The 12,412-nt window shown below is 35.3% G+C and overlaps 2 protein-coding genes across 2 annotated transcripts; both read left to right on the top strand.

Moving 5' to 3' along the window:
* Positions 1-3,050: 3,050 nt before the first annotated feature.
* LOC143465918 (parkin coregulated gene protein) lies at positions 3,051-5,772 on the top strand. The gene is made up of 5 exons (XM_076964442.1): positions 3,051-3,209; positions 3,605-3,739; positions 3,887-4,058; positions 4,663-4,812; positions 5,144-5,772. Exons 1-5 carry the CDS (start codon positions 3,138-3,140, stop codon positions 5,302-5,304), a joined length of 690 nt encoding a protein of 229 aa, XP_076820557.1. The 5' UTR covers positions 3,051-3,137; the 3' UTR covers positions 5,305-5,772.
* A 1,544-nt stretch (positions 5,773-7,316) lies between these two features.
* On the top strand, positions 7,317-11,884 carry LOC143466189 (adhesion G-protein coupled receptor G2-like). The gene is made up of 13 exons (XM_076964826.1): positions 7,317-7,515; positions 7,685-7,986; positions 8,220-8,372; positions 8,489-8,680; positions 8,767-8,955; positions 9,031-9,129; positions 9,453-9,590; positions 9,714-9,823; positions 9,949-10,143; positions 10,220-10,371; positions 10,635-10,798; positions 10,898-11,068; positions 11,392-11,884. Exons 1-13 carry the CDS (start codon positions 7,317-7,319, stop codon positions 11,521-11,523), a joined length of 2,196 nt encoding a protein of 731 aa, XP_076820941.1. The 3' UTR covers positions 11,524-11,884.
* The last annotated feature ends 528 nt before the right edge of the window (positions 11,885-12,412 follow it).

Here is a 12,412-nt window from a genome sequence, read left to right as displayed (position 1 = left end):
AATAATTTTTATATTTTAGGCCCTTGCCTCACGAAAAAGTTAGGGTTAGTTTTGGAAATAATATTAAACAATATTCCACAAATTGCCACAATCGCTTAGTAAGCAGAATGGTAACTAAGCCATCAAATTCGAGACGCAAGTCAAGTCGAATCACTTGGCAAATAAGACTTTAGTCAAGTCAATTCATATCTAAAGTCAAGCTACACAGAAAAAATAGAGTTTTTGTTAAGAAGAAACGTTTGTAAGTTTAAAAAATTTCTTTTTTTTGGCCACGCGTTTGTAAACAAATGTATCATGCACCAGAACCGACAGATATGTCAGAGAGTTGGCATAACTTTTGTAGAAGCAATGATCAATACATTGTATATACAGGCTAACATTTGATGCCAAAGGTAGGACTAATTTGACATGTGACATATGGGATTATACAGAATGCAAAATTTTACATTTTATAAAATGATATAAAATTTATAATATGAAGTACTAAGTTCGTAAGTTTTGATAGTTTGTCAGTGATTATTGCTGTCAAGTAAGGTCAAGAACAGGTTTGATTTTTCTTCATCTTTACGAAAATTCATCAAATAGATTGTCATTTTAAAATCTTTTAAGGATTGTTTAACTTAATTTGTTATTCATTCGAAATCATAGTTTTTCTTTTTTTAACGATACTTTCTGCTTTCTTTTAATTTGCAACGATCTAAATTTTAAGATTTGATATGATGTTTTCTTTAAATTTATTTTAGTACTTTGGACGTTTTCCTTTAAGCATCACTTCAGGGGTTGCTAAGCAACGTTATTACTTTATTTTCTGCCTTGAGTTGGTGACCGGTTTGTTGCTTGAATGGAGTTTTAGCTTAGCTCGTTGTTGTTCTGGCAGACTGAAAAATATCGATAGTTGGCCATAATCTATTTGTATGACATTTGTAAGTAATTCAATATTAACAACATGTACGTTTAACCGAAGACAAATACCACAATAGGTAGTTCATTAGTTGTGGTTAAGGCTTAGGTACCGTATCTGTATCTTAATTGAAGGTTCGTATCAAATAATTAAATCGTACACAGTACTTAGTTTAGGTCGTCGCAGTTATTAGAAATAACCTCTACTGTTAAGTTATTGCTGAATATAATTAAGTTGTAAGTATAGCAACGTAGTTCCAAGAAAATTGGCTTGGCGGTTCTGTTTTAGGAACACCATACAGGCAGCTTAGACAAGGCATTGTACCGGTAGGTACTTGGCTATATCTATTCTACACAATTAACCATTTCCTGCAGATAACTTGTAATGGTCTATGGTTTATTAGGTGATAATATTTGTATAAAGACTAACCAGGTTCACTTAATCTCAGTCTGCTGGTTATAAGGGTACCATCTAACTAGCACTTCGACTACCATTCAAAACGGGTCACAGGGCTGGTTGAATTAGGATGCTTGAGATAAAGCATTAAATCTAAAACATATACATTGCCTTCTTGCTTTAAACATGGAAGAACTTAACAACTAACTTTAAGTTCACAACTTGTCCAGGTCATTACAAGAAGTTTAATGTGTCTTTCTCAGATGCCATCGTTTAACAATTTACTTGCCGAGTAAACTAGTAGAAAATTCTCTGTGGTCAAAAATACAATGTCTAGTATAATTATGTTCCACAATGAAACTCATCTCTTTTTTCACAAGAATAAATTTGTTGCCAGCATGTTAACATCATGTTTGCTTATGCCAGCTATAAATAAAACTATCTTTTAGTTCGATGCCTTTAAATAACTTCGTATATAGCGGTCAATTTGTAATATCATTAGCTCTTGTTGTACAATGAGCAATAAATAAGATAATGAAAATTATTTCAAATAATTATTTTCCATGCAATTTATTTAAATTGAAGACAAACAGAAGAAATTCTTGTTTGCACGACTCAAACACTTTTTGTCACTAAGCTTCAAACCAAATTTATAAAGCATCATTATATGAAAGGGAAAAGCATCAATTTAAATTTAGTGAATGTACCAAAGTAACTCATTGTAAAGACAACAATTTATGTTATGGCAGCACCATACAATTGAAGGAATATGTACAAGTTGTGCTGTTTCGCAGTCACAAGATCAGCTGGCGACGAACCACAGTGGAAAGCATGGCAGCTGCACCAAATTATAGGAATCTTTATGTAGTTTCGAGCCATGGTTTTGCTCCAAGTTGGTCTCTAGGTTTTTCAAATAAAATATAAAACCTCTCTTTTCTTATGCAATGAGATCTGATTCATTAAGGCAATTTTAAGCAAAATACAGTACACATATAATGGCCAAGTCGGGACCAGCAATATTTATCCATTATATACGAATTAAAACATTAACCCAAAGCACCTCGTGCAGGCTCCATGCTAGGTTCCTATGTGTTACGACTCGCACTGCTGAATTATTTGGATGTCATACTCCAGTATAAAACAACAAAATGTATTTCATTCTTCGTCCCTGTCGGCAGTCAAAATCAAACAAAATCAGACAGGTCTACAATCACTTTGTACGTTCTGCTTTTTTTTGCCACGCTGATTAACACTACACTGTCGTTGAAAATATAACACAAGTAAAAAATTAAATCAAGTATGAAGAAAACTGCAGACTTTGATTTCTTGTGTGACATCGCATAGGCATATTGCTGTATACGTAGGCTCACACTGTGCAAGAGGGTATCACAACAATAACGCGTTCTGCGCCAGGCACTTACACTACATAAAAGAAACTACAAGCTACAACATTGAAAATCACTGGAGGACATGAACACTTGCATTTAGTGAATTATGCTTCTAGAAGCACTATGTCAAATAGCAACTGTACTACTGTCAACAGTCACAGATTTTGTAAACAATTCATTGATCCAGTATATACCAGGTTTGTAACATTATTGTATCTTAAAAGGGCTGGAGAATTTTCCATTATATTTCACAACGAATCCGTTATAGGCAAAGATGAAAGCTTTAAAAAGAATAAGAAACCTTCTGGACTTGAATCTTTATCCGATATAAGCGGTCTACCAGTAAATACGCATCTGTTATATGTAAGGCTTACTTAATTGTAAAACATTGTCAATTATAGGCGTATTGCCCCTTTGGTAGGTTTAAGTTAAGACAATCAAAAACTGGCAAAATGTCTACAGCTGCTTGTCAGAGCCATAAAGCACAAGGCTTCACTTTAAAAGCAAACATGAAGAATTCAAAGGTAAATAAGTTTACATTTATTGGTGCCTAATGGTTTACTGTATTAGTGTTATATGATAAATTGCGTATTGGTTTGTAACTGATAGGTCAAATTTTCTTTTTTTCTTGAGTATTTTCTGATATAATGTGTATTGTAAATTATGAAGATGCAGAAGTCATCTGCAATAAAATGAATTATTCAATAATATAAAATCAGCTACATCACATATAAATTTGTGATAGTTATGGCATATTATAGGAATTATCATCTGGTAAAATGGATGAAAAATTTATGAACTGTTGAAGTGATAAACGCTTAATAACAACATTTTCATGTAAAAAAGAATTGAGTTAGTACTCACCGGTATACAGCAGAGTACATGTTAGTAACTAAGTAGAATACATTTTATTTAACAGGTTATTGGCCCGCCAACTGCAGGAGCATTTTTAGAAAGACCGGCTAAACCAACCGCATTTCGAAAGTTTTATGAAAGAGGTGACTTCCCCATTGCACTTGAACATGACACAAAAGGAAACAGAATTGCTTGGAAGGTAAGTTTCGTATGTGTCCTACTCAACTGACAAGTGATCCTATTGCATAGTGAAAGCAATTGCATTGTGATTTGGTCAGGTGTTGCATTTGTGGTTGAACCAATCAATTTAAAATATTAACACAAACATTATAAAATTTTATTTTAGGTTGAAATTGAAAAATTAGATTATCACCACTACCTTCCCTTATTTTTTGATGGTTTGTGTGAAGTCGTCCATCCATATGAGTTCTTTGCAAGACAAGGAGTTCATGATATGTTAGAACACGGAGGGTCAAAAATCCTTCCCGTCATTCCCCAACTCATTATTCCAATAAAAAGTATGATTGTTTTTTTTCCTTTTTCTCATATCTGTAATATAAGGGTTAGATGACTGCTTGCTTAAAACTATGAAAGGTTGCAAAAAGTTACCTTGGACACACATTAGCACTTATAAGTGCTTAAAACAACAGTATTGAATTGTTGTTTTTGAACATTTTTCATTAAAGAAACTAGCTAGTGTTCACAGAAATGTTGTACAACCTATCCTGTTTGGTTTTCTGAGTCAATTCAGTTTTACTTAGTGCTGTATTCATAGCAGTAAATGGTTATTATATATTATAGAAAAACTTTCCATGTTAATTAACCGCCACATGTGCTCAATGACTTAAAATTTTTATGGGAACTCTCAATGGCTGTTTAAGTGGTTAAGTGTTTGTTGAAGAGATTGTTACCGTACAAATTACCCAATTCTAATGAGATAGCAAAGATTTTGATCTGGTTGAAAGAATTTTACATACACCAACTAGGCAACTAGTTAATTAATATAAAGTGGCACCCTAATGCGCATTTGCTCACATTCCAGGAATAACATGGTTGGATAAAATTTGTATCTATGCAAAGGAAGTGATTTAATTTTTGTCGTGTGTTTTTGTACTTGAACAGATGCCTTGAACATGCGAAACAAGACAGTCATTTGCACGACTTTAAAAGTTTTGCAACACCTGGTCATATCAGGAGAAATGGTTGGAGAAGCACTTGTTCCATACTACAGACAAATCTTACCCATTCTAAATATCTTCAAAAACAAAAACCGTAAGCTAGATGGTGTTTGTGTGTGTTTTGGCTAGAGACCTGATGTTATTTTAAGCTGATCAATAAATTCAAAGAAACTCTGACATTGACATTTATGTCAGCAGACACATAGTATTCAATACGATTCAAATCCCTTTTTAGTCTTTTTTGTAATAAATGAGATACGCAGCTGTTGGTCGTTTGTTGTAAAAGTTTCTTGTTTTGCTGTTTTTCCACTACAACAAGTAACAAAAGTTTGCTTTTTTACTACAAACCGCGATTTCGTCCCGCAAAAAATTAAATTTTTTTTTCAGTAAAGCATAAAACTAACGTGCAGCTTTTGAATACAAAGGTAATTCTGGAGACGGAATCGACTACAGCCAGCAAAAGCGAGAAAACATTGGCGACCTGATCCAGGAGACACTGGAAGCCTTTGAGAGGCATGGAGGGGAAGATGCCTTTATCAACATCAAATACATGGTCCCAACATACGAATCATGTATGCTCAACTGAGCAGAGCTCCCCATTCCTTAATTCGTTCAATATTTTGTGTATTTTACTGTAACTACTTGTTGTCGAAATCTACCACGTTTCTATTGCTTGTGTTTAGGGCAGTGAAGGCAACTTGCGTTGTGAGCATTTTGACCTCATTTTTTGTTAAAACCAACAGCTACAATTATGCACTGTGTGAGCACGGAGTTCGGTCACTTTTAGCAACAGACAGTGAACGTCACAGACACCTATATCGCGTATCGCTGTAGTACGTAAATTAATTTGCATTCTAAATCTATGACGTAGAATTATTGTTAATGTTTTTCTTCCGGAACGTCTTGCAGGTGGTTTTTCTTTGGCGTGCATGGATCGTTGTTGTCATCAGTTTTTTTTGGTATCGTAACGTTTTCTATATGTATGCGATAGATTTGCTATACGTTGTTATATTAATGGTTATTTTTGCTAGAAAATAAATTAAAGGAAAAATGGCTTCTTGTGTTTTTCTGTAATTTGAAATCCACTTGGTATAGTTTGTATGTATTTCCATCAACACATTTTATCCGCCCTGTAGTTTAAACTCAAAATAATATTTACTTGCTAACCGTACCCTTTTCTATAGTAGGTGGAGATAATTCAATATGCGTAGAAACGCGTTGAACAATAGCCTACATGTAATTATATGCGCTCATTGTTTTCCGAGTGGGTTTGAAACAGATACGACCAAAGTTGGAATAAACAATAAAATACTAAGGTCTGATGGGCTTTTATTTTCTGTATCCATTTATCTCCACTAATAGGATTGTCGTTTATTGTTAAATACGTTATTAACAGTTAACTCAAAACATCTGTAGCTTTTGTAACTCTTAGAATTCAATCCATTTGAAGCCGTTTTAGAAGTTTTTCAATTTAACGCTGTGATACATTCGTGTGCAATATTTTGTAACAATAAGACAGCGCCGAAGGATAGTCATATGGGCATTGTCGTCAACCAAAGTCAAGTCTTCGAGAATGTCTCGTGAAACGTACGATAACGATATAAGCTTATACCGCTATCATTGCATTACAGTAGCTCGCATTTGTAAGCCATTTATGCAAGAACAATAATCGCGAGCCGTCATACCAACGCAACGGATTTCCGAAAAGAATGGTCAATGACGTTCGGCAAAATACCAACACTATACCGTTATAAATAATACTGCATTTGTCAGTGACAACACAGGTTTACTTTTACGTCGAAGCATTGTTGTCAACTACAGCGATGAAGCTGCTTGCATTCGTTCTGTTTTACTTCCTCATTCTTAATCAAAGCGATGGACAATGGAATAGAAATTCTTCACTGATTGCTGATGTTAGGATGGTGCATTCGGTTTTTCCTATCTTCAGTAAGAATGCCGATTAAGCTCTAACTAGGGAGCGGAGCCGGCTCGCTGTAACATTAATATTGAACGCACGCAATACAGTATTATACAGCTAGAAGTGATTTTTAAAATTGTGTGGAACTGAAATAAGTAGGCTAATAATAATTGTAGAACTGAATATTTCCCATGAAATTGAAATAAGCAGGCTACGTGAAAAATTTATTGGTTCCTCGTATAGGCAGAGATCTTTAAATGTCAAGCCTTTTGTGAATTTAATTGAAACTTCACGTTTTATGCAGATGTATCCAATAGACAAAATTGGTTCTTTTTCAATTTCTACAACTTGAAAATATCCGACGCAAAAGACTTTTGCTCTCGCATAAACGCAAAAGTATTATCAATACAGTCTCCCTCCAAATGCACACTGGTACAATCGGCGATCCACTTTTTCCTAAACACAACCTACAAAGCCCAAACTAGCTTTTGGCTAATTAGAGATGAAGAAGCCGATGAGGATGGCGGATGCCTTGCCGTTGACGACATTGACAGCAGCGATGACTTCTGTTTGCGGGGCTTGATGACTACACCTTGCGAATGCAATAGAATGACGATATGCGAATCTAAAAATACATTACAAATTATTTACGGTAAGTACCAACTTTTGTCAAATGGATAATGCTGGCAACGTTAGCGTTTATATTTCTGCATGGTTTCATTGTGTTCAAACGTCAGTGTCGATGCGCATCGGGCATAGCTAATCTAAAGTCCATTTCTAAACTTATTGATCTCTGCGTATCCAAAATTCATTCAGCTACACCACTGCAGAATGTGACAACTTCAACTACCGCTGCTTTTATTAGCTCAAATCCAACCGGTAGGTTACAATTGACACAATAAATAAAGCTTATAATACAGTATCATTTAAAATAAAATATGACAATATAGATGATAACTAGTTACAGCAACAAAAATGAAGAATAACATATATTATGATTTTAACTTCTGCTTGGTTAATTTTTAAATTACATTTTCCTCCTCAACAGTGATTGCGACTACGGCAGCGAAAACAACAGACGTTTTTTCCGTAAGACATCTTACCACTTCCCACTCCGCATCATTATCACCAACCTTGTCGGCCGGAACAACTGGTACGACGAGAAGTTCGAAAACAAAAAGCATTATCACAACAACCGAACTTCCATCTACTGCCCAAACCTCGACAACGCAAGACGCCAGCAAATCGATTAAGATTTCTACTACAACCCCCTCTACCCCATTCATAACAACAACAGTAGCTGATATAAGCGAGGTTGAGTTATCAGAACTACAAAGAGTTGGATTTGAGATATTGGAATTCTTTGATGGTTTTAATAATCAGATTGTAATGTAAAATATCCATTCGGAAATAGTGTGTTTCTTTTTGTTAAATCTCAGTTAAACTATACCGGATATACCGCAGTATTCATTATAGGCTGCTTTAAAAAACAAAGTTTGAAAGTAAGGCTATAACTTATACATATTTTACAAAGCATAGGTTTAAAATGTTCTAATACGAAAGATCTTGTTTCAAACCACCAGGTATTGAACCAGCAAAACATATCTCAAAGTGATGTTGAAGAACTAACTGAAGTGATCAAGAAAGTTACCGGAAATTCATCAAACTTATGTGATGTCAATAATGTGAATATGGTAGTAGATCTATTACAAAATTTATCATCTGTAACTACTAATGTAAGTAGCCTACTGTTGTGTAAGTATAGACCTATAAGAAACTAAAACATGGTTAGCACACTTAAAGTAAAAACGTACTATTTTTTCCAATAAATATCAATTTCTTTTCATTTTAGGTCACTGTCTCCGCATTTACTAACATTTTGGTAATAACAAATAACATCCATGACGCTGAGGAAAGCATCCGCTTGGTGTCGCAAAAGAGCAAATCTCGACTGACTCGAGCGATTGAAATGTTCACGAACGGTGTAGAGTTACCTGACAATGAATCTAGTCTTGAAATTGTTACACAGGCTCTAGCCGTGGGGGTACCAGACATATAACATATGCCTTTTTAACCACTAAAATTACTAAACATTTACCAACAATGCCAACACTGTTATTATTTCAACAGATTCAGAAGGTATCGCCAAGTGATGACGTTGTAGTTTTTGATGCCTCGCATTTGGCAAATCGGACTAACCGAGGTTCAGCTTCGTTCAAGCTGCCATTGAGCACTAGAAACGCAAATTCATCGATTCGAGTTTCTTATATTCTGTACGAAGATGACGTTTACTTTTCGTCGCCATTTCACGCCGAAAAAGTAAGGACGGGGCCAAAGCAGAAATATGGTTTTGCAATTTAGCCGTCGAACCTGAGTCATAATTCTGCCTTATAGGTGATCAGCGTTCTTCTGCCAGACCCAAATGCTAGTCATTTTCTTCAGATTGAACCTTTTCAGTACAGTACGCCACTGTTGGCTGCTAACTCTTCACAGGTAAAACGTTATACTGTAATCTATTGTGGGTTTAACCTATTGTAAGTGCAATGTATACATTGTAGCCATTTCTTTGCTAATAAACGGAAATATAAGTTTGTGAAATTGCAGGTGGAGCAGTTTAAGTTTTAATGTATTCAGTAAAAAAATAAGATATGCTACATTTTCGAATGGCACTGGCTGATCTCAGATCTTAGCGACATTGACGTGCTTGTAGTTTAGTTCTATCCTGTTGGATTATCCGGATTATCCGATTATTATAATTTCTTGTTTTATACTTCTTGGATTATTTGTTCTAAAGAAAGATCTGAATTATTTTGTAGCACTACAGGTTCCTTAGCTGTTCATATTGGGATGAAGATAATCTTGAATGGTCGAACCGAGGTTGTGTACTTAGAGAATCTGATTCGGCCAATCCTCTTTGCGAATGCAACCATCTCAGTAATTTTGCGCTCGTCGTGGTAATTAAGTAATAAGTCAGTGTTTAGTGTAACTGGAAATTTCAATAAAAGTTAGAGATATAAGTTTTTGTCTTTTGGCTGTTGAGTATATCCATGTTGCACTTTCGTTTCGCATTTTAACAGCGAATCCATTACATTCCGAGTGACCTGGGACTGGATCTACTCGGCAAAATCGGCTGTTCGCTATCAGTGCTAGGGTTCTTTTTAACGGCCTTTTTATATCTTATTCTCAAGTAAGTTATTTGCGAATGTCGACCTTGCTTCACTCACATTATATAATTAACTCGTTCATTAGCCTATTATACAAAAACAAAACGATATAAAATAAAACAGCTACATAAATTCTTTTGAATTTCAGAGAACTGCGCACCTCTAAACCAGGCCCAATTCACATTCAATTGTGCCTTTGTTTAGGAATAGCTTATCTTATATTTTTGAGTGGTTCAGGCATGATACACAATAGTTTGCTGTGCATTGGAATGGCAGCAAGTATGCACTATTTCTTGCTACCTGCTTGGGTTTGGATGTTTGTCGAGGGCCTGGCAATGTTTAAGTAAGCAAATGGAAAATCATTCTACCACCTTTTTATTTTTTATCATTATCATATTCAACGATTGATATTTATTTAGAACTCTTGTCAAAAAATCACGTTTTTTGGGAAATGATTTTCTCTTAAAGTGGTCGATTGTAGCTTATGTATTACCAGCGTGTACCGTAGCCGTCACCATGGGCATAACGATTGGTGTATTAGACAAAGAAAGGGAATGGTACTTGGATCCAGGTATATGTAAATCTTTATTTTTAACTTGTTTTAATCCGCCAGTAATTCATGAAGTAATTTTGGACAACAAAAAAAATCAAACATTGAAAAGCCAGATTTTGTGCATTCTTTAGTGAAATCTATCACGTTTTAGTTAAAGCTTATATTTACTCTAAAATTGTTATGTTTTCAAATAAAACCCTTAACGCAACTATACTCAGATTTTCAGTTACTTACAAAGGCTAAATCTATTATGATTTTGTTTTTTGTCGTTATCATTGCAGATAACACAGCTATAGTGGAGTCTAACTATGTACACGATAACTTTTGCTGGCTTCACGGCTCTGCTCTAATCCTAGGCTTTCTTGCCGAACTTGGTTTCATTTTTGCTGTAAATGTCATCATTTATGGTGCAGTGATTCGCTCCATTACCTGGGGTCGTAAAAAAGTAAGAGTTTTATGATAAACTCCAATCAGTACAACGATTAATATTTTCCTAAATTTTCGCTGTGTGGTTTTTTACCTATAAACTGTTTTATTTTCTCAGATACAATCTTCACATGCGCCGTCGTCAACAAAAGATCATGTGATTAAAGTAACTTCTGTGGCAGCCTTGCTGGGAGTCACGTGGATATTTTCTATCCCTTTGTTCCAAACCAGGGACGAAACAACAATCATTGTTTTCAGTCATATATTCTCATTCTTCAATAGCTTTCAGGTACTTTATAGATTTCAATCAATCTTCGAAATATTTGCAAATAAAATGTTTTAGTCCATCTGGTAATAGAAAAAATACGCTGCTATGTTCGGAACACGTGTTACCAGTATATTATGAAAACAATATTACCATAATCGTAACACTCTCTGATTATAAATATCTCATAAATAAAAACCTGAAAGTGACTCGAGCGATAAGTAATGCATGCAATCTGTCCTGCTATAATAGAATAGGGTTGATCCATCCTCTTAACATTTTTTCGCTACAAAACTTCGTTGATTGATAATAAAAATACAGAAAGATTAAAGTTCTGACCTGTTTAGGGTGTGGCAATTTTCTTTCTGTTCTGTGTCCGGAATCCGAAGACACGTGCCCTTTGGTTGAATCCAATCAAGTCAAAGATGAAGTATCTGGAGTTGAGAAAACGTCGATCGTACATGATTACCTCTGTTTGACGTAGTCTCTTCTGCAGCAAAAGTTACAGCACTTGCTGACTTAAAAATACTGCGACGAGTACGTGAAGTCTCGCAAATGGTATTAAATTTCATACACGACGGGACCTGCCCTATTATGGTGACTCTTGTTTTTGTGCGCGTCGGGCTTATAGTAGTTTATTTAAAAGTAAGTCAGTTATCAAGTAACCACGCCATTGTCTTACAATCTTTTGCTTTTTGATACTTCGCTATCTGATGACCGTAAGCGAACAACCAACCGTTTGAAACAGAACACCTATTGTCCTAGAATTGATTTATTTGCTATTATATGCTTGACACAAGATTATTATTACGGCTTTGATTAAAATACTTCTTATATCGGCTTCTGCGTGGGTGATGCCAGTTAATGAGACAAGGCCTGTGTACCAGTTTACCTCCAGCTGCAAATAAATAATTGTAAGAAGCAAGAAAGCCCGAAACCATATGCGAAGGTTACACAGATGTGCAGTTGTCGTACTACTCAGCTCCACCATTACCTTCTACATTGAGGTGACGATTCAGAAATGTATGTTGTGGCAAGTTACTGATAATTGTTGACGATGAGGGCAGAGGTGGTCAGAGATCATTTTCATTTGCTGTAACATTATGAACCGGGCTTCAGTATATGTCTATGAAAAGATGCGTTGACATCTTGTTCGAGATTCCTAATAAACAACACAAACGTTGGCGAGAGAGATAGAACCATGAGAAAATTTTACAGCACCAAACCGGAACATGATTTTGAAGAATCTTGGCATAGGTGGGCAGTACCGCGGTACTATAATACCGAATTATTGTACCGCGGCACTTTTTCAGTACCGATACCGGTACCGCCGGTACTGGTAAAAAAGTACCAAATCTCTGTACCGGA

This window comes from Clavelina lepadiformis, chromosome 7 (genome assembly GCF_947623445.1).
Source record: "Clavelina lepadiformis chromosome 7, kaClaLepa1.1, whole genome shotgun sequence".
NCBI classification, from domain to species: Eukaryota; Metazoa; Chordata; class Ascidiacea; order Aplousobranchia; family Clavelinidae; genus Clavelina; species Clavelina lepadiformis.
This window is presented reverse-complemented; position numbering and strand designations above follow the sequence as displayed.

Coding starts and splice junctions, on each gene's coding strand:
- LOC143466189 (XM_076964826.1), top strand. CDS start 7,317: ATGCTGGCAACGTTAGCGTTTATATTTCTGCATGGTTTCATTGTGTTC. Junction 7,987..8,219: donor TACAAAGAGTTGGATTTGAG/ATATTGGAATTC, acceptor TCAAACCACCAG/GTATTGAACCAGCAAAACAT. Junction 10,799..10,897: donor TTACCTGGGGTCGTAAAAAA/GTAAGAGTTTTA, acceptor TTATTTTCTCAG/ATACAATCTTCACATGCGCC.
- LOC143465918 (XM_076964442.1), top strand. CDS start 3,138: ATGTCTACAGCTGCTTGTCAGAGCCATAAAGCACAAGGCTTCACTTTA. Junction 3,210..3,604: donor CAAACATGAAGAATTCAAAG/GTAAATAAGTTT, acceptor TTTATTTAACAG/GTTATTGGCCCGCCAACTGC. Junction 4,813..5,143: donor TATCTTCAAAAACAAAAACC/GTAAGCTAGATG, acceptor TTGAATACAAAG/GTAATTCTGGAGACGGAATC.